The 26,649-nt window shown below is 46.4% G+C and overlaps 1 protein-coding gene across 1 annotated transcript in view; it reads right to left on the reverse strand.

The window, feature by feature from the left end:
• ITGAE (integrin subunit alpha E) overlaps nt 1–26,649 on the reverse strand; it is a 51,260-nt gene that overhangs the window by 23,899 nt on the left and 712 nt on the right. The window contains 23 exon segments of the mRNA XM_044994223.1: nt 817–945; nt 2,282–2,433; nt 3,189–3,322; nt 4,489–4,619; nt 5,799–6,044; nt 7,526–7,660; nt 8,562–8,692; nt 9,853–9,985; nt 10,566–10,633; nt 10,716–10,866; nt 12,656–12,809; nt 13,959–14,110; nt 15,528–15,649; nt 15,903–15,989; nt 17,420–17,570; nt 18,472–18,625; nt 19,369–19,520; nt 20,679–20,800; nt 21,413–21,553; nt 22,086–22,203; nt 22,777–22,847; nt 24,683–24,720; nt 25,141–25,255. Coding sequence (XP_044850158.1) covers nt 817–945; nt 2,282–2,433; nt 3,189–3,322; nt 4,489–4,619; nt 5,799–6,044; nt 7,526–7,660; nt 8,562–8,692; nt 9,853–9,985; nt 10,566–10,633; nt 10,716–10,866; nt 12,656–12,809; nt 13,959–14,110; nt 15,528–15,649; nt 15,903–15,989; nt 17,420–17,570; nt 18,472–18,625; nt 19,369–19,520; nt 20,679–20,800; nt 21,413–21,553; nt 22,086–22,203; nt 22,777–22,847; nt 24,683–24,720; nt 25,141–25,255 — 2,987 coding nt within the window.

A 26,649-nucleotide genomic window follows, 5' to 3' on the forward strand; every position in this document is an offset into this window, starting at 1 on the left:
CCCGTTTGGTAAATGGGTAAACTGAGGCACAGAGAAGGAAATAACAGTTACCTTCTCGTAACTGTTGTTCTTCGAGATGTGTTGCTCATATCCATTCCAATTAGGTGGGTGCATACACAGTCGTCAGAAAGTTTTCCCTTAGCAGCGCCCGTTGGGTCAGTTGTGGAGCCCCCTGGAGTGGCACCTCTATAGCGCTCTATATATGACCCTGCCGACCCGGCGCCTCCTCAGTTCCTTCTTGCCGCCAGTGACGGTCGTTGGAACTTTGGCATCTTGCTCAGAAAGCTCTCCACGTTTCTCGAGCTCTATTTATTTAGTGTTTGTTTTTCCTCAGTTAGTTTAGCACCAAGTGCATGTCAGTCGTAGCAGCCTTCCCTCGCAAGAGACAGGTCCAGGTATACCCCTACCTCGACGACTGGCTGCTCAGGGGGCGCACCAGGGAGCAGGTGCTGCTAGGGGAAAAAGTTTCCGACATCCGTGCACGCAGCGCGCGCACACCTAATTGGAATCGATATGAGCAATCACTCAAAGAAGAACATCACTTGTCCAAAGTTACACAGTGAGTCACTGGCCGAGCTGGGAAAAGAACCCAGGGACCAGATTTTCTCCATACCGGATACGGGTAACTCCTTGGGGGAAAACTGGGCCCCTGCAAGTACCTTTTTCAAGTCTCCGTAGATCATATTGCCTTTAGCCAGGCGTAGGGAAAAGACATGCACTTGCTAAGAAAAGCACAATGCCAAGGCTGCTTATGATAAAGGCTTTGAATGTTGGGGCGCAAGAGGGCCAGTTGCTTCTAGGAATGTATTTTATTACCTGAAAATATGCCTCAGGCTCCTGGTATCTATCAAGCGTGGGAGCTGGATGATCCATGTTCTCATTGTGATTAGAGAGCTGGTAGCTGACTTTGAGAGTAATGCTAGAGAAACAGTCATAATCACATGGCTGTAATAAAACAAAATTAAGAAAAATGTGTAGGCATGACAGGTATATGGGACTGTTAGAATGTAAAGCAGTGTTTGTACATCAGTGATTCTTTGTATAACTGGCCTATATCCTAACGTGTAACTTTCCAAATGCCATCAGACAATAAAGCACAGAGAGGTGAAAAGCCAGAAATGTCCGTTTGCTTCAGTTCTTAAAATCCTTGTTTCTGAGGGTACGTCCATACTTACGGCTGGGTCGCATTCGACTTCTCGGAGTTCGAACTATCGCGTCTAATCTAGACGCGATAGTTCGAACTCCGAACGCGCTCCCGTTGACTCCGGAACTCCACCACCGCGAACGGCGGTGGCGGAGTCGACGGGGGAGCCGCGGACTTCGATCCCGCGGCGTCTGGACAGGTAAGAAGTTCGAACTAAGGTAGTTGGACTTCAGCTACGCTATTCGCGTAGCTGAAGTCGCGTACCTTAGTTCGACCCCCCCCCCAGTGTAGACCAGGCCTAACAGACATGACGTTTCACTTGAACAGAATCTCATTGCAGAGGCAGTCTTAGGCACATTCAAATGGCTGGGCACCGTTGCTGTCAACTGTATAGGGACTCCTAGGCAGCTAATGCCAATATCCCAGAATTCCAGGCATAGCCTTGGAATTAAATTTTCCCGTTCAGTTATTCAGAGATTCCCTTATTCATCAAGTGCTGCATGCAAGCTGTAGCGGTCAGCTGAAACCTACGCAAAATTATACTGGAGTCCTGCCTGCTTCCAATTACTTACTGGAGGAAGGGGGCGGGGGGAAATATAACACTTAGCACTTGTATAGCACTTTTCATACGTAGCTCTCCAAGTAATTTAGAAAGGTATGTAACTGTCGTTAGTTCTCTTTTACAAATGGAGAAACTGAGCCATGAAATGGTGATCTGATTCAAACCAGATCACACTGAAGTCAGTGGCAGAGCTGGGAATAGTCACATGTACCATCCTTTGTCTACACCACACAACCTCCTACATCTCTTAGCGTTACAGGTGCAACACACAGCTCCAAGAAGGAGCTGTTTCCCCTTGGCTGTTTTGCTTAGGATCTGAAAGCAAGTCTACCTGAAATTAACCTCCATCCCTTCGCAATCCATCTGCTGCTTCAAGATAGGTTCATTCTGAGGCAGATTCCATACCTAGCCCTTTCTGTTCCGTTTTTTTTCTGAAGCATTATGTGGAGAGCGCTCCCAGGAGAGCTACCACAATTGTCTCCTCAACAGAGATGTGTAATGCAAGGGTGGCATCATTCACTGTGGTAAGAAGTGACTCCATCCCAGCTTCGGAGCTAAGCACCTAAATCACCTACCAGTATGTTGAGCAGCAGCTCAGCACACACAGGTCCATTGACCTTCTTTTCTTGGCTCAGTGTGGATTTCTGATCCTCAAAATGGGCTCTCTTCTTCTTCTTCATCCTCACATCCAAGTCCACAGTGTAGCGAATGGATAAGTGCCAAATCTCTGGAAGCACAGATTGGGATTTTTTGTGAATTCAGAGACACCCTTCATGGGATCAATGAAACTGAAGTCTGTGAACAAAGTGCAATCAGAGCTCTAAATTGGATGGGGAAAAGTGATGCCCACAAACCAAGGGAAATAGATGCACTATTAGGTTTAGGCGCATTGCTCAAGGAATCCTAAAGGCTTAGACTCAAAGACACAAGTTGAAGTAGGAATTAAAGGATTAAAGATGCATGAAACAAATTACCAAACGTGCTAAACTGAGCAACGGGATGAAACGGTTACTCACCCCGTGCAGTAACTTCTAGATTTGTCCCCCTACGGGTGCTCCATTCTAGGTGCCCAAATGGAGCATCCGTAGGGGCGCTACCCCAAGAACTTGCTTTGTGTGTGGCGTCAAGCTGCTGCCAAGTGTACCTACCACAGCTGCACCTCCGGGATGGGAGGGATAAGCAATCATGAAGGATTGGTGGGAAAACAAGTAGTACAGCAACTTAGCGCCACATTCTCTACTTGATTAACCAGGTGCAGCTTCACCAGCCACAATAGAGCTGCATCTGCTTACGCCAGCAGCGAATTTGGCTCCTTGATTTTTAACAAGAGAAATTATTTCTCTTCATTAATTGTATATTGGAACGTGGCCCTGAAACATTATACATCTACTGTACAGAACAGCCTCTAGAGTCAGAGTCCCAAATCCTCATGACAGCCCCGGCCTGCAGCTTACGGTCTCATTATTATTCATATTTCATTACCTTGCTGGGATGCTTCTACAGGTGAGCTCATATTAAAGCACAATTCTGCAGTAATGATGCTATTGTTATGGAAAACAAATATTTTCTCCGGGGTGAATCTCATAGTGACATTAAATCTGACAACTGGTCTGGAGCTGGAGGGGAAGAACAGGAACTGATAAGCAAGTAGACAAGATGGACATAAGTATAATTTCCAGACTGATGCTTTACAGGGAAAACATTTCAGGAGCACCTATCAGCGAGGAGCAAGAGTTGTAAACTGGCTCTATACCAGGGGTCGGCAACCTTTCTGAAGTGGTGTGCTGAGTTTTCATTTATTCACTCTAATTTAAGGGTTTGCATGCCAGTAATACATTTTAACGTTTTTAGAAGGTCTCTTTCTATAAGTCTATAATATATAACTAAACTATTGTTGTATGTAAAGTAAATACGGTTTTTAAAATGTTTAAGAAGCTTCATTTAAAATTAAATTAAAATGCAGAGTCCCCTGGACTGGTGGTCAGGACCCGGGCAATGTGAGTGCCACTGAAAATCAGCTCACATGCTGCCTTCGGCACCCGTGCCATAGGTTGCCTACCCCTGCTCTATACTATTCCACTTGATATTTTCTGCCTTCTTGAAATCTCAGCAGACAAACAGCACTGGGCCAGACTGGTCTATTTCTAAAATTTCCAGCTTTGGCTGGGAATGTCAAGAATGCAGTGAAATTTCAAAATCCAAAGGAACAGATGATCTGAACCCACCAACACTGTGGGCTAAGAGTTTCAAAACTGGGTTTCCATTTTTGTACCTGTAATTGAATTGCCAGTGTAAATCTGGGTACTTGTACCTCTTCCAGGTTTCTAGGGCAACTCACATAGATATTGGTGCAAATTCTCTAATTTTCATGTGCAATTCATTTTCCAGGATCAAAAATGCAGGTGCAAATTAAACCTCATGCCTTGTGAAATGTATCCACCCCACTTAAGATCATTTAGATGTCCAGGTACTAACTGAAGTTTGTAAGCTATTTACATGTCTAATGGACCTAAACTGCACGTGCAGGATTGTGAGCACAAAGATAGGGGCCAATGAAGCCCTACATTACAATTGATTCGAGTTTAGTAAATAATACTTGTTGTTTCTGCATTGGAAGTTCAAAGGCAGAAGGTTTCTAACTTAACCTAAAGCCTTTACATAACAGACAAAGATTTAGGAAGCTTTTTTATCAACAGAATAACTAATATATGTCCCAGCAATACTTTAAACAATAATGGAACCACTAAACAACATCTAGAGTACAGGTGCAATCTCTACGTACCGAAGCACAGTTACATTTCCAAACGATCCCACGGTGATATCTATGAGACCATCATCAGTCAAGTCAAAACCACCATCAATGGACTGTCCAAAATATTGGAGACCTGGAGCAACTTCAGCTGCTCTTATCCTCTGTGGGAGGAAAAGATCAACACATCTAAGATGGGATATTTCTCCAGTTAACATGAGACTGCTCTGAGTGACACCCTGTGACATTTTTGACATATCCAGGATAGGGAACTAACCACTTAAGAATGGCCCTACTGGGTCAGGCCAAGGGTCCATCTAGCCCAGTATCCTGTCTTCCAACAGTGGCCAATGCCAGGTGCCCCAGAGGGAATGAACAGAACAGGTGATCATCAAGTGATCCATCCCCCGTCGCTCATTTCCACTTTCTGCAACAACGAGGAGTCTGGTGGCACCTTAAAAACTAATAGATTTATTTGGGCATAAGCTTTCGTGAGTAAAAATACCACTTCTTCAGACACACTTCCTGCAATGGACAGGCAGACTTGCTAATGGAGGGTGTTTAGTCAGTAGGTGTGGAACCCACATCCTCAAGTGGGCACTTTAGAATCATAGATCTATAGGGTTAGAAGGGACCGCAAAGGAAATCTAGTTTAACCCCCTGCCAAGATGCAGGACTTTGCCAGCCAGCTGAGCTTAAGAAGCAGCTCTGCTGAGTCAAACCTGCAGAGTCTCTTTCACACAAGTTGCCTGGCACACATCTTTACGTTTCTCACCCATGCCTCCAATCTGCACTCACCACACGTGGAGTATCTTTTGATCCACATACAATGAGCTTTTTGAGTACCAGTGATATACTCTGGTGTCTGCAGCATTTTTGGTAAGCAGGGAACTGCAAACCTGAGAATGAGCTGAATCTGGTGGCTCTCATTAAAATTAGCAAATTCAAGCTGGTTTCAGATTAAAAGAAAAAGCCCCAGTGCTTTATCAAGCAAGCCCCTTCTTTTTTCAAGGATGATTCACTGTTTAATTGGTAATAAGGTGATTTTCCAGAGTAAAAGGAACTGCTCGTGCAAGAAGTGGAAAGCCAGGCTGGATAAAAGCATGGATTAGATTGCCAAAACACCCCTGTGAGGCAGGAATTATTAACATGCCCATTTTAGAGATGGGTAAACCAAGGCACGGGGCGGCCAGGTGACTTGCTCCTAGCTGCACAGAGTGTCAGAAATTAAAATAGAATGCAGGAGTCCTGACTCTGAACCCTCTACCAGAAGAACGTGCTCTTTCCCCCACCCCCCATTAAACCCTCAGTGCACGTACGATTCACACTGGACTCCTCCCTACCTGAGAGAAGGTGCTCCTGATCCCATTCTGATCTCCATTATAGATGTAAATGCTGCCAAAGGTAGAAGAATCCAAAAGTCGATCCTCAAGCGGGGCTCCTACTGCAACGTCCCCATATCCGTCCTTACTGATGTCCCCAATGCTGGCCACAGTGAACCCAAACCTTGCAAAAGCAGATGGTGTCTGGACACTCAAGTGTCCCACATGGGAGAAGTGACCATTCTGAAACACACCAAGCGGTTATTCCTGCTGCTCCTGAAAGCAGAGTTTTTTTAATAGTAAGGATTGAAGGTGAACAACAAAACTTGAAACAATAAATTAAAGGATTCCTCTGAAGGTCTGCTACTGGAGTCAATGAGAGCAGGAGCCAGGGTACGTCTGCACCCTTATAAGTAAAAATAACCAAAACATTGGAAATCAGCTGCTCCTACACTACTCACCAACATCCAAACACTACATATCCACCGTAGGATTTTACATTGCCTCCCATCTCCATAGTATCTGAGTGCCTTCCAAGTAAAAGCAATAGTCAATTCCTCAGGTCTGCAATCTGCTCTACAGTAGCTGAGAATGTCACGTTCCCCAGACTGCTTCATAGAAATAAGCCTCACTGAGGGGGTGCATTACTTGGCTTTTGACAGATGTCTTGAACGTGCTGTGAGGCCACCAGCTGCTTTCAGCCACTCTAGAAGTGCCCTACGCAAGTCTCATTAGCTGCTTCTAAAGCCGTGCTGAACATGGTTTGTCTGGGTCTACATTTCCAGTTAAACTGTCGTTCAGTTCTGGTTCAGCTAAAGCTACCAGCAGCAATAAGTCACCTCCCTAGCGCAGGCGAGGCTTAAGTGGTGTCAGCAATGTCATCAGCACTTGCAAGGTATACACAGAACACCAGGGCTCAGTGAGGAAACAAAGGAGGAAGTGATTGTCAACTATTTTGTTTTAAAAAGCATATGTATTAGTCTAGGCTAATCAGTCCCCTGTGTTCTATTACTGATTTGCCAGCTTCAACCATTTTTCTTTTTAAACAAGAGTTTTGCATTCACTCACAGTTTGGTTTCAGTTTAGTTTCTCTTTAATAGCTCAGTAGGTACAGCATGTTTTATAACACTGGATTTCAAAGCAGAGATGTAGCATGAACCATCTTCCTGAACTGTATGCTGTGCATCTTGTACACGAACTCAACAGGTGGGCATGCCCACTGATCTACTTTTGGGGAACTCCCCTGGAAGCTGTTCCAACAGCAGTTGACATGTACATTAATTTAAAACAATCATTATAAGGAATGCTGTTTCACAGAGTGGTTATGGGGGATGGGGAAAAAAAGGCTATAAAATAATCAGAACAGAAAGATGCTCCATTCTATGGGACAGGGTCCGTAACAACAGGTGGGATGGGAGATGGAAACAATTTCACACATTTCTATTTCTCATCATGCTGTGTAATAAATCTACAAGAGGCCACAAAGATATTGCCATTTCTATTACAGAGTTTCTCTTTCACAGTCCAGTAACTGAGACAGGACTGATCGTTCTGTGGTCTTCTGATACAACAAGACAGTCCACGAGTTATGCATGGGCACCAAATGGATGTAATTGAGAGACTATACAGGAAAAGCACCAAGGATAAGGGTTTTATTTGTCACCACTAGCATGTGGTAACAGAATTATTTCAAGGAACTGTTGGGAGCGCTCCCACCAAGTCAGAACTGCTGAAGCCAATGTCTTTACCTTAAGCTGATACACATAAACTCGCCCTTCTTCCCCATGGATGTGATAAAGCGGGGCTCCCACAAGAAGGTAGTCTGTCTCCCCATCCTGGTTCACGTCCACAGTGCAGAGTTCAGAACCAAAATAAGACCCAACCTGCGCACCAGAAAGAGTCAGGTTTTACACTGGAATTCTCAACAAACAATAACTTCATAATAATAGCCTTCTCTGGTGCCCTTTGCACCTGTCAAGGTGCAAATTTCTGCATAGTCATCTGTCCCTCTGTCTATATATGGATCATTTCATGACTCCTATTATCACAATGAGCCATCTTTGAGGAGGGCCCCAGTAACCAGATAACAGCACCAGTATCACTATCCAACAATTTCACAACGGGCGGTGGAGGATACCTTTTCCAGTCGGAGTGACTGGATTTTCTTTTTGAGGGGTCAGGTATCAGAATGCAATGATAGTCTAACCCCATTTATCTGAACCTCTTTCAAACCTCCCTCTTACCCAAACTGGGCTTACATCCTTTCCCCAGTCGTTTCCCTCAGCTATCTACAAAACTAGTTGTCTGAATTTTTCTAACATCCCCAAAACTTTATGGATGAACAAAGTTATACAGTCTGCTTCCTATTCTCTGCTCTTGCCACCTCTAAAGTCTACAAGGAGTCAAGGAAGGGGACAAATCCTCAGCTAGTGTAAAGTATCAGAGGGGTAGCCATGTTAGTCTGGATCTGTAAAAGCAGCAAAGAGTCCTGTGGCACCTTATAGACTAACGGACGTTTGGGAGCATGAGCTCTCGTGAGTGAATACCCACTTCGTCGGAGTTTCCATAGGCTCATTGAAATCAAGTGTCCTCTGATACTTTATACCAGCTGATGATCTGCTTCTAGAAGAATGCAGGGGAAGTTCTGATTAGAGGAAGCACATGCTGAAAAATGGTCTGTAATGGCTGCATGGCAATAAAGACATGTGGAGTCCATCTGTTTCCACCGGACTTAGTGCTTTGTCAGCCCACTTGATTGGCAAAGACTGAGCAAAGCATGGGTACCTGATCTCCTTGTAGGATTTGCTTTGAGCCATCTTTCTTAAACACCAGCACTTTCCCTGTCATGCTGTGCTGTGGAGCTCCAGCCACATACCAGGCACCGTCCTGTGCATTCACCACAGCCACACTGTACCCTGTGCATTTAGACAATGAGCAGAAATGACACATGATCATTACAGTGCTTTATCGCTGAGCGAAAAAGCCAACGACACAAACTTTGGATCTGGGGTTTTAGCTTGGCCCATGCCCGCCACAGGTAATGGAATTCAAATCTAGATCTGGAGCAGGAAGCAAAAATCCACAAAGTTTGAGGCTGTTGTGGTCCATGGTTTTGGTCTGATACCATCTCACTTAAAAGACTGATTAGGAAATAACAGGTGATGGTTACTTGTCTGAGAGAAAAAGCCAACAAAACTCGTAAGTCATCCCTTTTAACAGCTTGTGATGCCTAGTCTCTTGATTGAATTTGAAGCCGCAATGGGCAACAACAACTGTAGCACCAGCGTGTAAATGGCTCTGCAGTAGCAACACGCAACAAAATTTTGAACACATCCCTAGCATTTAATCACAGATCCTGAATGGTTATGTGAAATATACACATGTTGGTCCTGGCTTTAATTGCCTCTGGAGGTTAAAAAGCCATCATGAAGGTGAAGGAAGCAACCCTGTGGGATGCAGAAAAAGAAAGTTCACGGGGTTTATGTGACAGGGAGAAGATAGCACAAGCATTATTGTGTGGGTATATAAGACAGACAGTCCAGAGCACATAAAACTAAATGGAGAGATTTTTGAAGCTAAGTCAAATATCAGGAGGTACAGGACTCATGTTAATAAGCAAAAATTTTACACCATTCCAGGCCAAGATTTGTAATGATTCAGGCTCTGTTTGCTCTCCAGTATCTGCAGCACATTAAATATTTACCCATAGGCTCCAAAAAAATTCCAATCATTCTGAGAGTCGTTATACAGTAAACATATGCATATTAACAAGATGCAAATGATGCCATGGTGTATCATGATGTATCAGTGAAAATGACCACTATGCTGCTGGGTAAGAAGGAAAGTGCTTCCAGCAGAGTCCCTTTCCCGGCTGCAGGAAATAAAGATCCAGCCAGTTCCTGTGAGATTTGCTGTTCTTTGGGTTAATGCTTTCAACGCTGGCACATTGTCCACTAAACACCATCCACACATTGGTATATTTGGCCTGATCCTTCTCCCATTAACTATTCTGGGAGCAGGATTGGAGCCACCACATAATCAGACTGTCCCTGGGGTGGCGGGGGGTGCTATTTACCTAGGTAGCTGTATTTTGCTTCTTTTGCTTCTTTAGATTCATTCAGGAAAGTGGTTATGTTGGTTTTCCAATTGTACAGCAGAACTCCACCGGACCAGTCATAGGCCCCCACAGCTCCAACCAGTATGTGCTGCTGTAGAGTTCACATAGAGAAAGATAGAAGAGAAGAATGCAGGATAATCATTTGCCCTTCTCTTGCACCTTGTGCCCAAGGACCTCAAAGCACTTTAGCAAATATCAGTGTTTTCAGCCCCACAGCTCCCCCAGGAGCTAGACTGGCACTTCTGTCCCCATTCCAGAGAGGGGAAATCTGAGGCACACAGAGGTGAGGCAATCTACCCTAGGGTCAAATAGAAACCAGCAGGGTGGGAAACAGAATCTAAATCCCCTGACTCCAAGGTTTCTGCATGAAAGAGAATTAATTTTGGTAAAGATACAGCAGTTACTATCAAGTGCTAGTGGATACACATGTTAGACACTGAAATCAGATATACCAGCTAGCAAGCATATACAAGTGAAATCTTTACGTAATCAAGAGGTACCAGTGAAACAGGCTCCAGGGTGCAATGGAGATTTGACTCTTTTGGTTCTCAAACTGTAGGGTGTGTCATTACATAGGAAATACAGAGAATCAATTATTTCAAGCCTCCCAAACGCAAAATAAACAGCACCATGCGCTCATCTACCGGAGTGAGACTGCAGCAGGCACTTGCCTTGTCCAGGATCTGTGCACTGAAACCAGTTTGTGCCAGCTCGTATTCGGTAATATCGCCTGCCGTGCCTGAGAATCAGAAGAGGATGTAGTGAGCCATTTTCTCATTATCACTCAGACAGGATGACAAGGTATAGAGCTTTGCCCTCACCTTCTATCGCAATGATTTTCTGCTGCAGGGTTGAAAGGAGCCCATCTAAAGCTGAATAGTTGGTCACCCGGAATAAATGACTTTCATCGGGATCAGAGGCAATCAGCTGCAACTCACTTAGGGCCTTGGACTTGTTAAATGCTTCTCCCACCTGTGACAGAGACCAAGATCAATGAAGAAGAGCAGCACTTTGATCGAAAAATGGTGACTTTACCTAACTGCATCTGTTTGGGGGTTATAAAACCCCAGGAATCTGCACTGGGGCTCAGTCCAGTGAGTTTCCTAAGAGCTCGCGGCAGCTGCAATTTCAACTGACGTCAATAAGTTGGATGTTCTCTGTGCCTCCTAGGATCAGGCCTTTAGGAAACAGTTCCACAGAACAGGCTAATGTCATATCTGCTGAAAAGTAGATTCTAGCTGCAGAGCAGGGGCAAATTTAAAAGGTAAAGCTTCTCCATATAACTCTCGGCTAAAGACTTACTAGTCTGAATTTGTTTAGAAATCAGACTGTCCGTTAGTTTAGTCCTGCTAACGGAATTAATGTGTCCTGATTTCTGGTGTCTCGGTCTTGTAAAAATTCCGTAATAAACCTTTTATCTCCTCCCTGTCACACAAACTCCAAATTTTCTACTCCTGAAACCCATGTACAGAATAAAACTTCCTTCACCTATATATAATGCCTTTTGAACCTGTCTTTCTCCAAAGGTAATTACCAGCTAGAACCAAGGTGCGTTTGTTTCAGATAACTGATGCCAGTGGCCCAGTTACCAGTCCCTGGGGAGCTGCTATGGATAATAAGAATATTGAACAAAGTTGAGCTCCAATTGCTACATTTTGTTCCTTTGAAGATGAAAATAGAGTCAATTCAAAATTTAAAAAATAGTTAATTTCCATGAAAGCCTCTTTTTATTAAGCTTGGTACTGAAGGGGAAATACTCTGCCAAGTTTAGAGTCCCTTTAGCTTGAATAAGATGTATTTTTGTAGACAGTGAAGATGCAAAATGCCTCAAAGCTGTCCCCACCGCTCTAAGGACCAAGCAGCAGCATTGACTGATAAAGCTGATTGTGATGAACTAAGAAAGAATTAGTATTTCCATTTGTTTCTTTCCATGGGAGTTGTGTGGCTAAATTCCCCCCACTCAGCTGTGAAAACCATAGATTTTCAGGCAAGGTTTTATAAACTTTTATCTATTCATTGTGACTTATGGCCTTCCAACATCCTGTGGAATCATGATGTACCATTCCCCTCTTTCAATGCCTTGACTGAAGGCAGCGTCTGGACTTGTCTTACCTTAGTGTGTTTTTTAAAATATATACTGAACGGATCCCACTGGCTTTATAGTTTACATTAAACTTTGCAGTATGAACACAATGCAGTGGGCCCCTGCAGGAGAGATTTAAATGTTGAGATGGAAGATGCCTGACACAGGGCAAGCAAACCAAAATGGTAGCATGGGAGAGAAGGTGGGCAGGAAGTGGGAGCATCAAAGATGACTGGGCATAGCAGACAGCAGAGCACAGCAGGAGTCAACGAGGATGGGGTACAAGTGAGGATGGAAGTTGCGTAGGCCTTAATGGTGATGTAGAGGAACTTAGCTGTGACATGGAAAGAGAGAGGAACGAGTGAAGGCATCTGAGGAAAGGGTGGTGTGAGTGCTGGGAGAGGAAGTCTACAAGAGACTTGAAACTGCAGCACTCCACGGAGTTGGGTTGGTTTTTATTTACCTGTTTATCATATTATTAACTCAGTGAGGTAGTTTTACTTTCCACTGATTCATTTTTATACATTTTTATACATACTCCTCATTTCCATCACTTACCAAGTTTCCATGTGGGTCAGTTTTTCCCTTTCTCTCCCCTTGGTTGCTCTCTAATGAGGGATATCAGCTACGTTCAGGGGGACAGATTAGAACAAGAGCCTTTGGATATTCCAAACTTACCCCAATGGCATAACGGTCAATTGTTGCCATTTTGGGTGAATTTATCACCGTTATTAAATTCATTGGATCCAGGAATATTTCCCCGTCCGTCAGCACAACCATGATTTTAGCAGCATTTTTCTGGGACCCCTGGCTCTCATTGAAGATAGAATCCCTGTTAAAATTGTCATACACAGGATGAGTTTCTGGGGGCAGAGGGATGAGCCAACAGATCTGTTGGAATTCCTATGAATTTCTGGCTAATAATTGTACCAAGGCCCAGAGCAGGAACTTAATTCCTCAGGACTTTTCCTTTCACATTCACATAACTAAAAAATGACCAGACCCCACCCCCGCCCTCCATAGTGAATTTAGTGCTGAGGATAATTGCCAAGTCAACAGCTCTGGAAACAGAAAGTATCTCTGGTTACTCCAAACTCTCAGATCCCTATTCTACCCATTCCAGTAAAGGTAGTGGTATTGGAAATTACATTGCCCCCTTTGCCCCGCCTCCTTCCCCCCCACCAGACATGCTAATATGATTGCCAGAGGGAGATGGCACTCCCCATGTTTACTCAGTTCTTGCCCTCTGTGTTGAGGCTGCGAGAAGGGAGTCAGTTTATTCCAGTTGGGGTGGTGGCTCTTGGGATGGGGACATGTATCCCAGTAGGGACTGGACAGAGACCAATATCTCAGTTCACATAAGCCTCTTAGCAGCCACCGCTGCTTTCACACATGGTAAAGGCTTTCACAGTCACCACCAACCTGGGCTCCAAATACCATTCCCAGGGCTTTCCACTGAGAACATGTAGCAGCTTGATTAACTGTACCCTGATTAGCTCAAATCCTGGTTCCATTCTTCAGGTTTGTATTGTGCATCTCCAGATGCTTTCCAGGTTTTCTTTTCATTGCCTTCCTGGTGCCCCAGGCCAGGGATTAGGCTCTCACAGTGAACACTGGCCTTTAGCAGGCAAATGACATTCTCTAAAATAGGAGGAGCAAGCCAGTAGCATAGGGCAAGGGAAGACAAATCTCCTAGTCTATTGGCCTGACTCCTCTCGTTTCCCAGTCCCCTGGGTATCTGCAGCCTTTGGATAACCAGGTTCACTGAGGCAGCCCCATCATCACCGGTAGAGTCAGAAAGTGCAATAAACCGTAACATACGTTCAGTGTCCTGGCAAGGAAGGAGTGCCTCACGCTGCTCAATAGGGACCCTTCTGGCCAGTTAAGGAAATGTGACCAGATCTGGGCCCCAAATGTTCACGCATCTATTCAGAAAGTGCCCCAGCAATACAGTATCGCCATTTCTTATGTTGTTACTTACAGCACATGTTGGATGGCAGATGCTGTTTTGGTCACGTTGTATAACTGGGTGATGTTCTGAACCTTCTGGAGGGTAGCGTTAGCGTTCCAACTGTCTCGCAGGTTAAACTCAGTTCTGATATCAGATCCATACTGCACCAGGGCAAAATCACACTGGAAAGAAGCGTCAGGTAAGAGTTCAATATTGATAGCTGATCCAGAGAACTGGGGCTCTCAGAAACAACCAGTAAAGAAATCCCAATGAAGAGAATGGCATTAATGGGAAAAGACAAATTCAGACTGGAGATAAGGCACAATTTTAACAGTGGGACCAATTACCAAGGGTTGTGGTAGACTCTTCATCACCAGCAATTTTTAAATCAAGATTGGATGTTTTTCTAAAAGCTCTGCTCTAGTTCAAACAGGAATTAATTCAGATACGTCCTATGCCCTATGTTCTACAGGAGATCAGATCAGATGGTCAAAATGGTTTCTCTGGCCTTACAGTCTATTATGAATCTATAAAGGAGGGCCAGAAAGTAAAATCTTTTCCAGCAGACATTGCACCTATATACTAAGGAGATTAACACAGAGAAGAAAAGAAAAGTTATGTTAGTTCAGAAAAATTAGAGCCACCATCAGATTCATATTTTTTTCTGTATTTAGTGATCAGACAGAGGAGAGCTTTAGACAAGGACAGGAGGGTTTGTTTTTTAAGTTCTTTGTTTTCATCTTGCTTTTTTGCCATACATTCCAGCCTGCAGAGGGAATTATATGGGACCATCCTGAATCACCAGCACCACTCTTCGCTGCACCGTGGCTTTCCTTTGGAGCTCTCCCCTCAAAGGACTGACCTGGCTGCCGCTGATGAGATCACTGCACAAGGCTACATTTGTACAGCACCGAGCACAATGGGGCCTTTGCCTCCAGGAGCTACCACAACACAAATAATAAATACAAATGGTGTTATGCAGAAAGGGGCTAATGGCTGCCAGCAGGGGACTCTTGGATCCAAAGACTTTCACTGATTGTGTTAGAACCAATGGCTGTGCCAAGCTCTCTTTCAGGCTCAACAAAAAGAGCAATCAAGCCCTTTTGGTACAATAAAACAGCTGGAGACAATGAGGGTGGTTGCCCAAGGCAACAGGCTGCATGGCAGGCCAGAGCTGAACCAGATAGTTCAACAGGGGTTTCCCTGGGTACAAAGGCCGGGGCTAGGGTATCGGTTGCAGGACGTGGGTACTGTAGGCAGGAAGCCAGGAGAAGCAGTTGTGAGCCTGATCCTGTGAGGAACCAGAGGGACAGAGATTCTTGGGCACAAAGTTCGCTGAGGACTTGGGGACTTCTGAGCCGGGAAACGGCCGACTGCTGTTTGTTCCTACTGTGTTCAGGGAAGCAAGACTGTGTGCATTTTGTGTAACTAAGGTAATGACACCAAGAACACACCTAAATCGTATCACTGATTTCTTATCCTAACAGAAACCACCCTGCAATGCCCCGAACTTTGGCTAGTCACTCGGGCCAAAGGGGCAATGCTAATAAAGTGCAGTGGCTGCCGTATTTGCAGACCAATAAGTGAAGAAGAGAGTACCTCAAAGCACTTCTCATAGAACGCTTTCATCATGTTGTAGATGAAAGCCTTGGCTCTTTCAAAATCCTCACGATCGATGCTCCCTGATCCATCCAGAACAATGGCGATCTCTGTCCCTGAGTCTGCCGGGACACGAAAAGAATGATTTAGAAGGAGGTGGTCAGGAGCTCAGAGGTCTTGACTAGGACCATCGTTATTCCAGCACTGCGAGAAATGCATCTCAATAGCCAGCTAATGGGCGTGAAACTGCAAAGTTGCAATTGCAGTATCAGCATCCAGAGTGCAGCTGTCCTCAGCAACACAGGGAGACCCTAGGCTATGCTAGTCATTGATAGCCAACAGCACAATCCCTTGACAAGGTATTTCATCACTTACATGAGTCATTGTCATCATCCTCCATGATGATGTTGTTGTTGTTGTTATGGTTTTCATAGCCAGATCTTGCCTCTGGTTGATATGTCGCTAGAAACAAGAAATGAAGGGGGAGGGGGAGAAAAGAAATAAAAAATGAAAATATGCTTTGCAGCAGTGCACTGGGCCAGGACTCCATGATGAACCAGCCCCAGGGCTTCACACATTCAGCATCCTTTCAGCCCATAGCGGGTCAGACTAAAGTACGGACTTAAGACAAGCGTATAGTAGCTACACTGCAATTGGGAAGTGCGGCTGCAGCATGGATAGCCATCCCCAAGATAGCTTTGTTTGCGCTAGCTCGCTAAATAGAGCACTGAAGGCGCAGCCGCAGGGGCGAGCTGCCAAAGGATATACCCAGGGACCTTGTACTTGGGCGGTCACCCTGTGCTGTCACACCTATACCGGTACTTTTACCGAGCTAGCTTGGATGCCCCTCCCAACAGCAGTGTAGAGGTGTGAAACCCTAGCCTCATTGAAATCAATGCGTGTTTTACCATTGACTTCAGTGGGAGAAGGATTTCACCTTAGAACAGAAATGGAATTCTGAGTTGTTCAGCCACTACATAGCTCCAGGTGTAACTTACCTTACGCGCTCACAGCAGACATTCCCGGCAGTACGTTAAAGGAACTTATGGAAGACATGTCTCTGAGAAGGAGGGTTGGTAGTAACTCTGCAACCTACTGTGTACAAGGCGTACATGACAAGGACTCGTGGCAGAACAGCATTCAGTGGAAGCAATCTGCCCAGCCCGTGACTGAGAGCAGAGGCACCTTGTCACCAGGGGCGGCTCTAGGAATTGCGCCGCCCCAAGCACAGCAGCATGCCATGGGGGGGCACTCTGGCGGTCGCCGGTCCCGCAGCTCCGGTGGACCTCCTGCAGACGTGCCTGCGGAGGGTCCGCTGGTCCCGCGGCTCCGGTGGACCTCCCGCAGGCGTGCCTGCAGATGCTCCACCGAAGCCGCGGAACCAGCAGACCCTCTGCAGGCACGCCTGCGGGAGGTCCACCGGAGCCGCCTGCCGCCCTCCCGCGGCACGCCGCCCCTAGCACGCGCTTGGCGCGCTGGGGTCTGGAGCCGGCCCTGCTTGTCACAGAGCATTGGATCTTGGGTGCGTGTGTGCATCTCACAGAACCTGCTAAATCCCTCGAGTCCCTTAAAACTGGATGTTGTAGTTGCAGGTCACTTGGGGCAAAGTATAAAAGGAAGGGGAGGTTGGATCAAATGGCGGAGGATCTGTCTTCTCCCCTTCAGGCTGGCTCAAGCAAGGGAAGCCTCTGGGCAATTATTACCCAGGGAATTTCAGCTGATTTGATTTTTGTTTTGTTTTTGGGATGCTTTGGCAGATAACGAACAAGGTCTTTAGCGGTCTGAGGGTTGGAGCTTTATTTACATTTATTTAAAAAATCACAGCACTCTTCATTGTGCAGGCTACAGAGAACAGGAGCGTTTGTTAGTGGCAGGACACTGCTGCCTTTTACCTGAGGTACCCAAAATATTTCTCTCCAGCACCGACAGGAAGCCGTCCAAGGCTTCATAGTCAGGCAGCTTGAACAAGTAATCTTCATCAGGGTCCGAGGCAATAAGCTGCAGCTCTTTCAGGGCCATTTGCTTGCTGAAGACGTCGCCGACCTATGGAGAAGAAGCCAACCCCTAGGCTACAGCAGGGAAGTGGAGCAGTTTTCACACAGAGACACAAAACAAACAAATGCCCAAGAGATCCAAAAACACTCAGGGCAACAACAGAGTGAGGTGTTTGCAGCCAGGAGCCTGGATTCCAGAGGGAATCCTCATTCTGAATGATTCATCTGCAAGGAAATAGCTAATCCGAGCCTTCCCTATACCAAAAGGCAAGGGAGTAATCCAGTTTCACAGACCACTTCCAATTTAGGCCCTAAGCCAATGCAAACCCTTCTGCCCAAGAATTCACCTGAGCTCACTGGGTCAGCAGACTTTATTCTACACCACTGTGAGTGTAACCAGACTGAACAGATGGGACCATAACAATTAGCTAATTCACTGATCATCATCACCACCTCCTTACATTGATAAAAAGGTTTTTCTCCCGTAGGATCACAAGGATTTAGTCGCACACCCTGAAGTGTGAGGGTAGGGAAAGTTTTGCTCTTCCCTTGCTTTTGTGAGAAGTGCCATGTGGACTTCAGGAAATCCCACAGAGCAAAGAGCGCCTCTGGTTTTAGGATCTCATTCATACACAATAAACTCTGTGGCACCAAGAAGAATGGAAGGCTGGCTGGGTCAAGGAAGTCTGGGTATTTCAGACTGGATGCTTAGGCCACCCCAGATTTCCTCTCCACTCACCCTCCCCTTATTCCTCAGCTCACTGCCAAAGTTTCTGAGTACACACATCAGCGGAGGGATGTCACTCTAAGCAGGTAGCCCTTACACGCATGGTTATCTGCGGAAGTTGCTGCTCCCAGCAGTCCTTTCCACTTCCCTCTGTCTAATTGCTTTCCGCCTTTGAAACAAGCTACAGCAAAGGAGTTGGGCTCACGTGTCACTTCACACCTACCCCCAGGGCGTAACGTTCGATCGTGGCCATTTTCGGGGAGCTCATCACATCCGTTAAGCGCAGTGGGTCCAAAAAGATCTCCCCATCGGTCATGACAAGGATCATCCTGTGAGCACCCTTGACCGAACCGCGGCTTTCATTGAAGATCTCATCTCTGCAGAAACACAAACCCGGATGTGTTTTATGGAACACGCTACATGTGCCCAACTGTATGTCTGTCAAGGTCATCAATGGGCTGATGGTGGCTCCCTGAAATTCCAGCATGCGAGAAAGTTCCCGCTGCACTAACACATGTGGAGGACACAAAGTCATTAGCAGATGGGTTTGTGCTGTTCTCCAAGGTAATAACACCTAGCTCTTAAACAGCACGTCTCATCAAATGATCTCCGAGCGCATTACAAAGCAGGTCAGTATCATCATAACCGAGGGACGGAGAGGGGATATGCCTTGCCTGAGGTCACCCACCAGAACAGTGGCAGAGCCAGGAACAGAACCCAAGTCTCCTGAGTCCTAGTCCTGTATTCTATCCACTACGCCTCCCTCCCCCCACTAGGCCAAGGGGAACTGGGAATCTGAAGGCAGGTTCTAATGTTCCTAAGGCAGCTGGGAGGGGACCCCAGCTTTGCCCTTTAACAACCCCTCTGATGGAGGATACCTGGAACAGACCTGATGGATTCCAGGGGGAGCCACATCCAGACCCCCTCTGCCAGTGGGATCTTTGGGCCAGGAATGCATTATGAATGGAGGAAAGGGAGAGGCTCCAGGCTGGGAGAAGAAGACACAAGGGGGGGGATCAGAGGGTGTTTGCAGGGAGCAATTTAAGGCGAGATATGCCACGAGGATGAAGCAGAAGAAATCCCTGGGATGCTCTGGCATTCTCGAAGGTGTGTAACTCACAGCACATGCTGCAGGGCAGATGCAGTCTTGGTCACAGAGCCCAGCTGCGTTATGTTATGGACCTTGGAGAGAGCACTGGACTTGTTGCTGCTTTCCTGCAGGTCAAATTCAGTCCGGATCGCTGCTCCGTACTGTACCACAGCAAATGTAACCTGGGGAAGGCAGAATTGGTTAGGTCAGGCAAGAGACAAGGCAGCGATCCCCAGACCCCTTTCTCCAAGTGCCATGCTTAGCATTAAGTACAGTGGATGGGAAGTATCTCCTCAGCTATTCTTGACTCTACATGGAGCACACAGTAGCTAGGTTATGGATCCATTTCCCTCCCAGTTTTATCCCTTTGCTTTCATCACACCCTGCTGGGACAGCTCTGCAGGTAGGAGAACAGGGTGCAGCTTCCTTTGACTCAAGAAAAGTGCTGCTGCCATTTTATCCATCTGAACTTCTAATCTGACCCAGTCTTTCGTGGCCCTGTAGGTCAGCCTCTCGACATTCCCGAGTACCAGGTTCACTGTAATTTAATTTAATTTAATGGCTGAGAAGTCTTTCTTTCTCTTGTAGTTTTGTTTTCCTCAGTTGTGTTTCAAAGTACTGTGGGAATTTTGCATGATGCGCTGTCTAAAGCACCTAGACTAACCCACAAGCAAGAATGAAAACCCACCCCCATGCTGATCTAGTTGCTCCTCCAACCAGCCTTCACACGCCAATTCTCCTTGTCTCTGTGTGATTTCACTCTTGCACTAAACACCTCAGGAGAGACAGATTGATACAGAACCTCTGAATATTTCAAAGATCCATCGTGTTAAAATGTAGTTGTGAACTTTTAGTTTGCCCTTTAATTAGCACCACACATCTGAGGATCTGAGAGCACTTTAACAACGAGCAGTCAATCAGCACAACAACTTTGCAAGGTACAAAGCCAGAGCAAAATGCAAACTGCACTGCTTCAGCATAACTGTTCCACAATCAAATCGAAACATGAGTAGGAGGGAGGGCAAGGAACACAGATCCCATTAACATAATTTCTCGTTGGACTTGTAGAGTGCTCAGACAGCATGGAGGCAAGCATAGTATAGAAAGAATCATCCCATTTTACAGAAGGGGACACTGAGGCACAGATGGTAAGTGAATTGCTCAAACACTAAGTCAGGGGAAGAGTTGAGGCTGGAATCCAGATCTCCTGACTCCCAGCCTTGTGCAGAACCCAGAAGAATTTCCAGTATCACTGGGAAATCACAGCCTATTCTGTCTATTGAAACAGGACAAGACTCTGAGACGCCTGGCCAGGTCAGGAGGAAGAGCAGAGCACACACCTCTGGGCATTTCCTCCAGAATGACGTCATCATGTTGGAGATGAAACCCTTGGCTCTTTCAAAATCCTCAGGCTCAATGCTTCCTGATCCATCCAGAACAATAGCGATCTCTGTCCCTGAGTCTGCTAAGAGAGTTAAAAGTAGACATTTGAAAGGACAACAAGACAGAACAGCATTAGCAAGAGGTCAGGAACCCCAAGGACAATCCTTCCCCAGTTTTGCAAATTGGGAACCACATAATTAGCAATAACGAAGAAGGGGAGAGGAACAGGAATTATTTCTCCAAAATCCTATGCAACACCAGGGGCTCTGGAACCTGTGTCCAAAATGGCTGCATTTTCGCTGAGCTTCTGTTTACGCATCTCCCCGGTCTGCAGCTTCATCAGTACTAGCAATGATGGGAGCACCATTCTGGTGTAGCCGCCGATTTTACCAGCATGTCATCCAGCCACACTCAGAGTAGATCTAGCTGATAGTATATTGTGGTTTACACTTGGGAACTCCACCAGTGCTACACCAATACTGAGAGACTTCCAGGAAAAGCTCGGTTACTAAATGACTACTATGAAACACACATCACCACAAGTCAGCCTTGATATGCCACCTTTTGAGTATCACCCCTTTTCCTACCCAGCTCACTCTCAATAGTGGGTTGAAAGTTATTCAGCTCCCATCTAACACACCTCTCCACCCTGGCTCCCCTGACTCATGAGACCACCTAGCCTAGCACATACCTTTGCATGCATGGCTGTTTCTTGAATTGTTGGAGGTGCTATTGCCAGCTGCGCTGATGAAGTTGTCAGTGTCAGTAATGTTGATTTTGTTGTTATTGTTGTTGTTGTTATTTTGGTCCCTGTTGTTAAATTTGGTCTCAACTACAGAACCAAAATAAAAAAGTTTTTAGAAACATATATTTTTAACACACACGTTTTGACGCAGATATGTTTCTCTATCACAACCCACCCCCAGAGAGGCTCCCAAACTGGCATTTTGGCCTGAGCGCTAGGGGATAGATTTTTAACGGTATTTAGATCCCTAAAGATTTAAATTAGTGGGAATTAGGTGCCAAGGCACTTCTGAAAATCCCACTAGATGCCTGCTGGAATCCTTAGTCACCTAAATGCTTTTAAAAATCTGTCCATCAGTGCCTGATCATGCAGGATGCACGAGGCATGTAACAGAACATAAGTACACACATTTATTAAAAAATGCCTAGGGCCAAATTCTACCCTGACATCCCCTCTGCACAATCCCAGTGAAATCCACAGAGCCACATTGGTATAACAGAGGGCAAAATTCAGCTCAAACTCTGGCGTCTGGGGAGTGGAGCTGGAATGGAACTGATGTCCTGGACAGCACAGAGGCAGGTCCCTCCCCACAGACAAGTCGCTCGCTTTGCTTCCGTACTGATTTTGCCGAGGTTAAGGAAAGCCTCCTCTTGGAAGTCTGCTGTGAGCAGGGTACAAATTCCATTCAACTCTTCTGTGATGCTAAGGGCCCGGCGCCGCTTTTTCTGCAGGCAAGCCTGTGGGGGAAGGGAGAGCAACGCTGATAAGTAATGAGCAAATTGACCAAGGACGTGCAAAGAATCCAACCGGCAACACTTCAGAATCAATCAGGCCAGGGGACCAATAATCATGCAGGGGTTGTGCTGGACTTCAATGCTTAACCAAAGCAAAGGGTGAGGCTTCAATCAAGGACAGCCAGGAAGTGGTGTTAGATTTAAAACATACACAAGTCAACAAGGCTCCAGAGGTAACAGCAGCACATCAGCCAAGTCCAAGTTTCTGCCAAGTTCAAACACCTTCTGCTTAGCCTCCTTTCCTCCTCCCTCTCGGGAGGGATAGCTTCTGCCAAGCACTGTTTCCCCTCGATGACTCAAAGGTACAGCCCTCCTGCAAACTGAAGAGAGGATCCTGTCCTCAAACCTTGTTACCTGCATGGCAATGCAATAACGCTCTAGCCTGCAGGCCCACTGACTGCCAGGATGTCATCAGTACACAGCAATATTCGTCCCGATCCTTTATATATCACAGCAAATGGATACTGTACATTACAAACAGATATTCCAAGCCCTGAGGATCAGCCAATCACTTACCAGGATCCAGTCTGCGCTTCTGGCTATAGCTATGCCACCATCCTGGATATTTTTTGACTTTAGAATATTTCCTAAACAGTGTTTAAAAAATAAAATTAATCAAGCAGCAAGGGGGGGAATTTAATTACATGGAAATATGCCTAGGTAGGTTTTCTAGCGCCGGTCATCTCAGCGTTTCTCATCCTGGGGCAGACACGATACACAAAGGCAAAGGCTGCTAATTCAGTGTGAGGGATTTAGGAATAGCCTATACAGTTAGTCCATTTGTTCATATGCTAAGTTCAACTACTATAGTGATGGGCACCCTGGAAACACACCGAGTTTTTCAATTGATTCCAATGGCTTTGAAGCAGGATTCAAATCAGACGGTCTCCAAACACTCAGATAAGCTTCCCCACAAACCGTGGCAGTGTGCATTTGGATTTCTTTTCCTATCAGAGCTGAGTGATGACCTAGAGATCCTTCATACGTCAGGAACTGCTCTCTGCCTCCTGCCTGAGTCTCTCTGTGATGGCACACACTAGTGATTGTAACGTCCCCATCCCGTTCAAAATCAATTCAGAGCAACAATTGGGAAGACTGAGCCAGACTGTACCTCTCAGGCCAACTTCCTCGCAGTGGAGCTCATTCGAGGTAAGACTACACTTATTCAGCCTACCAAGCTGCCTGCTCGGATCGTCCTCTACTGTGGAAGTGGCCAAAACCCTAAAGAAAATGGAGAAATAAGAAGTAGGGGTGGGAATGAGGAAGTGGGGTCTGTTCTCATTTCAAAGTACAAAGGAGAAGTCTATGTAACTCTGTCAGCTCAACCCAACCATGATGTCTTCCCCTCTACATTCCCATATGTCACGGTTGTGTCTGAACCTTTGGGTGGACTTAACTAATCACCATCACAGCCAGACAGATATGGAAGCGGGAGGTCTTTCACTCTCACTTCCCCCCTGCCTTAGCTTGGCGGCAGCTCTCTCAACCCAGATTTTAGTGCCTGGCCTTACAGCTTTTCCAGTTACAATGCCATGGGGTATGTGGACAGTGCCAACCAGTGCCTGGTCACATAAACTACCAGCACTGTTCTCGATAGCTGTTCTGCAAGATGCAATATGGTGTAAGACCTAAAATTTCCCAGTTTAGAGAAGAGCCTGGGATTGAATTGCCTATGGTAACATGTGCCAGGTTTATCCAATTTCTCTTGCAGACTCTTGGGGAGGAGGGGACAGGGGGAGTCTTCCCACCATCCCTCCCACCATCCCGTCATTGTCACCAGTAGGTCCCTTCCTGTGCTATTAACAAGAGATGGGCAGGGAAGACTTCCACCTTAATATGCTCCACCTCACCCTAGCCACCTGCGCCTCCAGTCCAACCATTACCTACAGCAATGCCAGTTGCCTTAGCTGGCGGTATGGGGGGAGACATTATTAATCTGATTCTCTACCCCTGCTGTGCTGAAGTGTCTGAAACACTAAGTCAGGTCAGGTGGGCCACGATAAAGCAACAAGTCCCAAGGTGACTTGCCCGATTCCTTGGCTGGAACTGAGGGAAGCCCAACTCATCTATGCAGCGGCAGTAAGCAGGGCAGTCAGGCAGATCCCCCAGTCCCAAGAGATTCCCGCACTGCATTGGGAAATGACAAATGCTGGGAGTATTGCCTACTTCACTCTCTGCTGAAAGGAGCAGGGGCGTTGTTGGGGTGGGTTTTTTTGGTTTTTTTTTTGCACTCCAAAGCTAAAACCAACCCTTCCTGTTCTATAGATACACTGCTACTCTAGCTCTCTCCCCTACACTTTCTAGGTTGTCTCCATGACAACCCTTCTATCCACCTACCAGCACAGACACCTACCGCTGTTCCCCCACAAACCCAAGAGAACAAACACGGCAAGCTCTGGCCAGTTACGCTGTCACATCTCACGGCAGCTGCTGGGGCGCAGCAACTGCTGCTGCTGCTGCCTACAGATCACGCCCAGGGCCTGGAAATACACATTATGGCAGGTGTGCAGCAGGAGACCAGCTGGCTGTGTCTGTAGTGGGGTGGTCTGGTGAAGGAAGTTGCTGTCTCTACAGTGCCAGGACTTAGCTGGGGCTGGGGAAAGGGCAGTATGGAATCCAGGGGCACTTTCATGAAGCGATTAACTGAAATTGCTTTTAAAAAATACTCAAAAACTGTTGAGGTTCTAATCCATTGCCAGGCTCAAAGTGTACAAAGAATTACACCTCCACACAGGCAAGATGGTGCTTTGTAACTTGCTCACAGGAGCCCGAAAGAACCAGGGATGGGCACTGGGCCCCAGACGGGGGCATGGGAGTTCCAGAGGTGGCAATGCCGCCCATACTAGAACTGCTAGTCCTACACGCCTGAGAGGAGCTTACCAGGTCTTGTGCCCATCTGAATGCTGCAGAACCTTGGGCCAAGAGAGTGGGGCTGTGGGCGGCGTAATCCACTTCTTGCGGGTATCGATATTAAAGCTGCTCAGGGGTGTTACCGCTGCAAAAGCAACATCAGAAAGGTGACTGGCAGGGTTAGCATTCACAACACAACCTACCAAGCTACTGTTCTCCCCCTGGCCCCTCTCCCTGCTCACTCCCTGTCCCCACGCCATGTGGCTGGTAGAGAAACAATTAACAGCAGCAAGATTCCCCCGGTTGGTTTAGATTAAAGGGAACAAGCAAGGCCTTTCTTCCTCAGCTCATTAGAAAAAGGACACAGGAACTCAAGATCCTATTATCTGACACCCAACACTTCACTTTAAACAATGAGATAAGTAGCCCTAGGGTGACCAGACAGCAAGTGTAAAAAATCGGGACGGGGGTGGGGGGTAATAGAAGCCTATCTAAGAAAAAGGCCCAAAAATCGGGACTGTCCCTATAAAATCGGGACATCTGGTCACCCTAAGTGACGGTGACCCTGAAAAATATCATGAGACAAGCCTGTAGTGTCCTGCAGAGCTCCAGACACAACCTAATAATACCAGGCAGCTGATACCTGGCCACAGGGAGCATGCTGAGAGTGAGGAGGAAGGGAGGTCTGTGTGATTTTGGGGTAGGTTATGCACTGGGCAGCAGGAAACGTTGAAATCTAGTTGCATTACAGCTAATTCCCACTGTTGCTTGTTGAGGGCAAGAAACCACTAGGCAAGCACTGCATCACAGCTGCGACTGATGTCCTTGATCAGAGGATTCAGTGCTGGTGAAAGAGGCTACTCAGATACAGCTGGGACAATGGCAGGACAATGGCAGCCCCCACCACCAGTGTAGCTGCCTACAACCCACAGCTGGCTAGACCAGCTCCAAGGAGGGGAGAGCCTGGATTTCAAGGGACATTCAGACCTCAGTCTCTCTGCTGAGGCTGAGGGCAACTTTGTGCCAGAAGTGGTGATGCAGATGCACACCCAACCGTCAGAGGGACTGAGACCCAACAGCTCGTTTCACATCAGGTACTGAACAGCCAGCAAATGAGAATAATCTCTGTCCAGGATTGGTGCCCTCAAGGAGAAACCCCTTTACATGGGCACACCACATTCTCTTCCTCTTCTCTTGCAGATGTTCATGCCAGCCAGCAATGTAGCCTACAGCACAGAACACAGAGACGTGCTGCTGTGGAATCTTCCCCATGAGTTGCTGTGACCATTCGAGCCTTAAAACGACCCAGACAGAAAACACTGCACGGTCGCCACTGATTTGTTGTATTTCACTACCCATACAACCCACAAATGTCACATCTACTCGACACTATATAACAAACTGGAAATGTTAGACAATAGGCCAACCTGAAAGACACACAAAACGTAGCCCCGCACAGATAAATATTGTGAATTACGTTATTTGGGGTCTACTGACCCATCCTATATTTGACATGCTAAGAGAATTTGGAAAATTTGG

This window comes from Mauremys mutica, chromosome 19 (assembly GCF_020497125.1).
Source record: "Mauremys mutica isolate MM-2020 ecotype Southern chromosome 19, ASM2049712v1, whole genome shotgun sequence".
Taxonomy (NCBI): Eukaryota; Metazoa; Chordata; order Testudines; family Geoemydidae; genus Mauremys; species Mauremys mutica.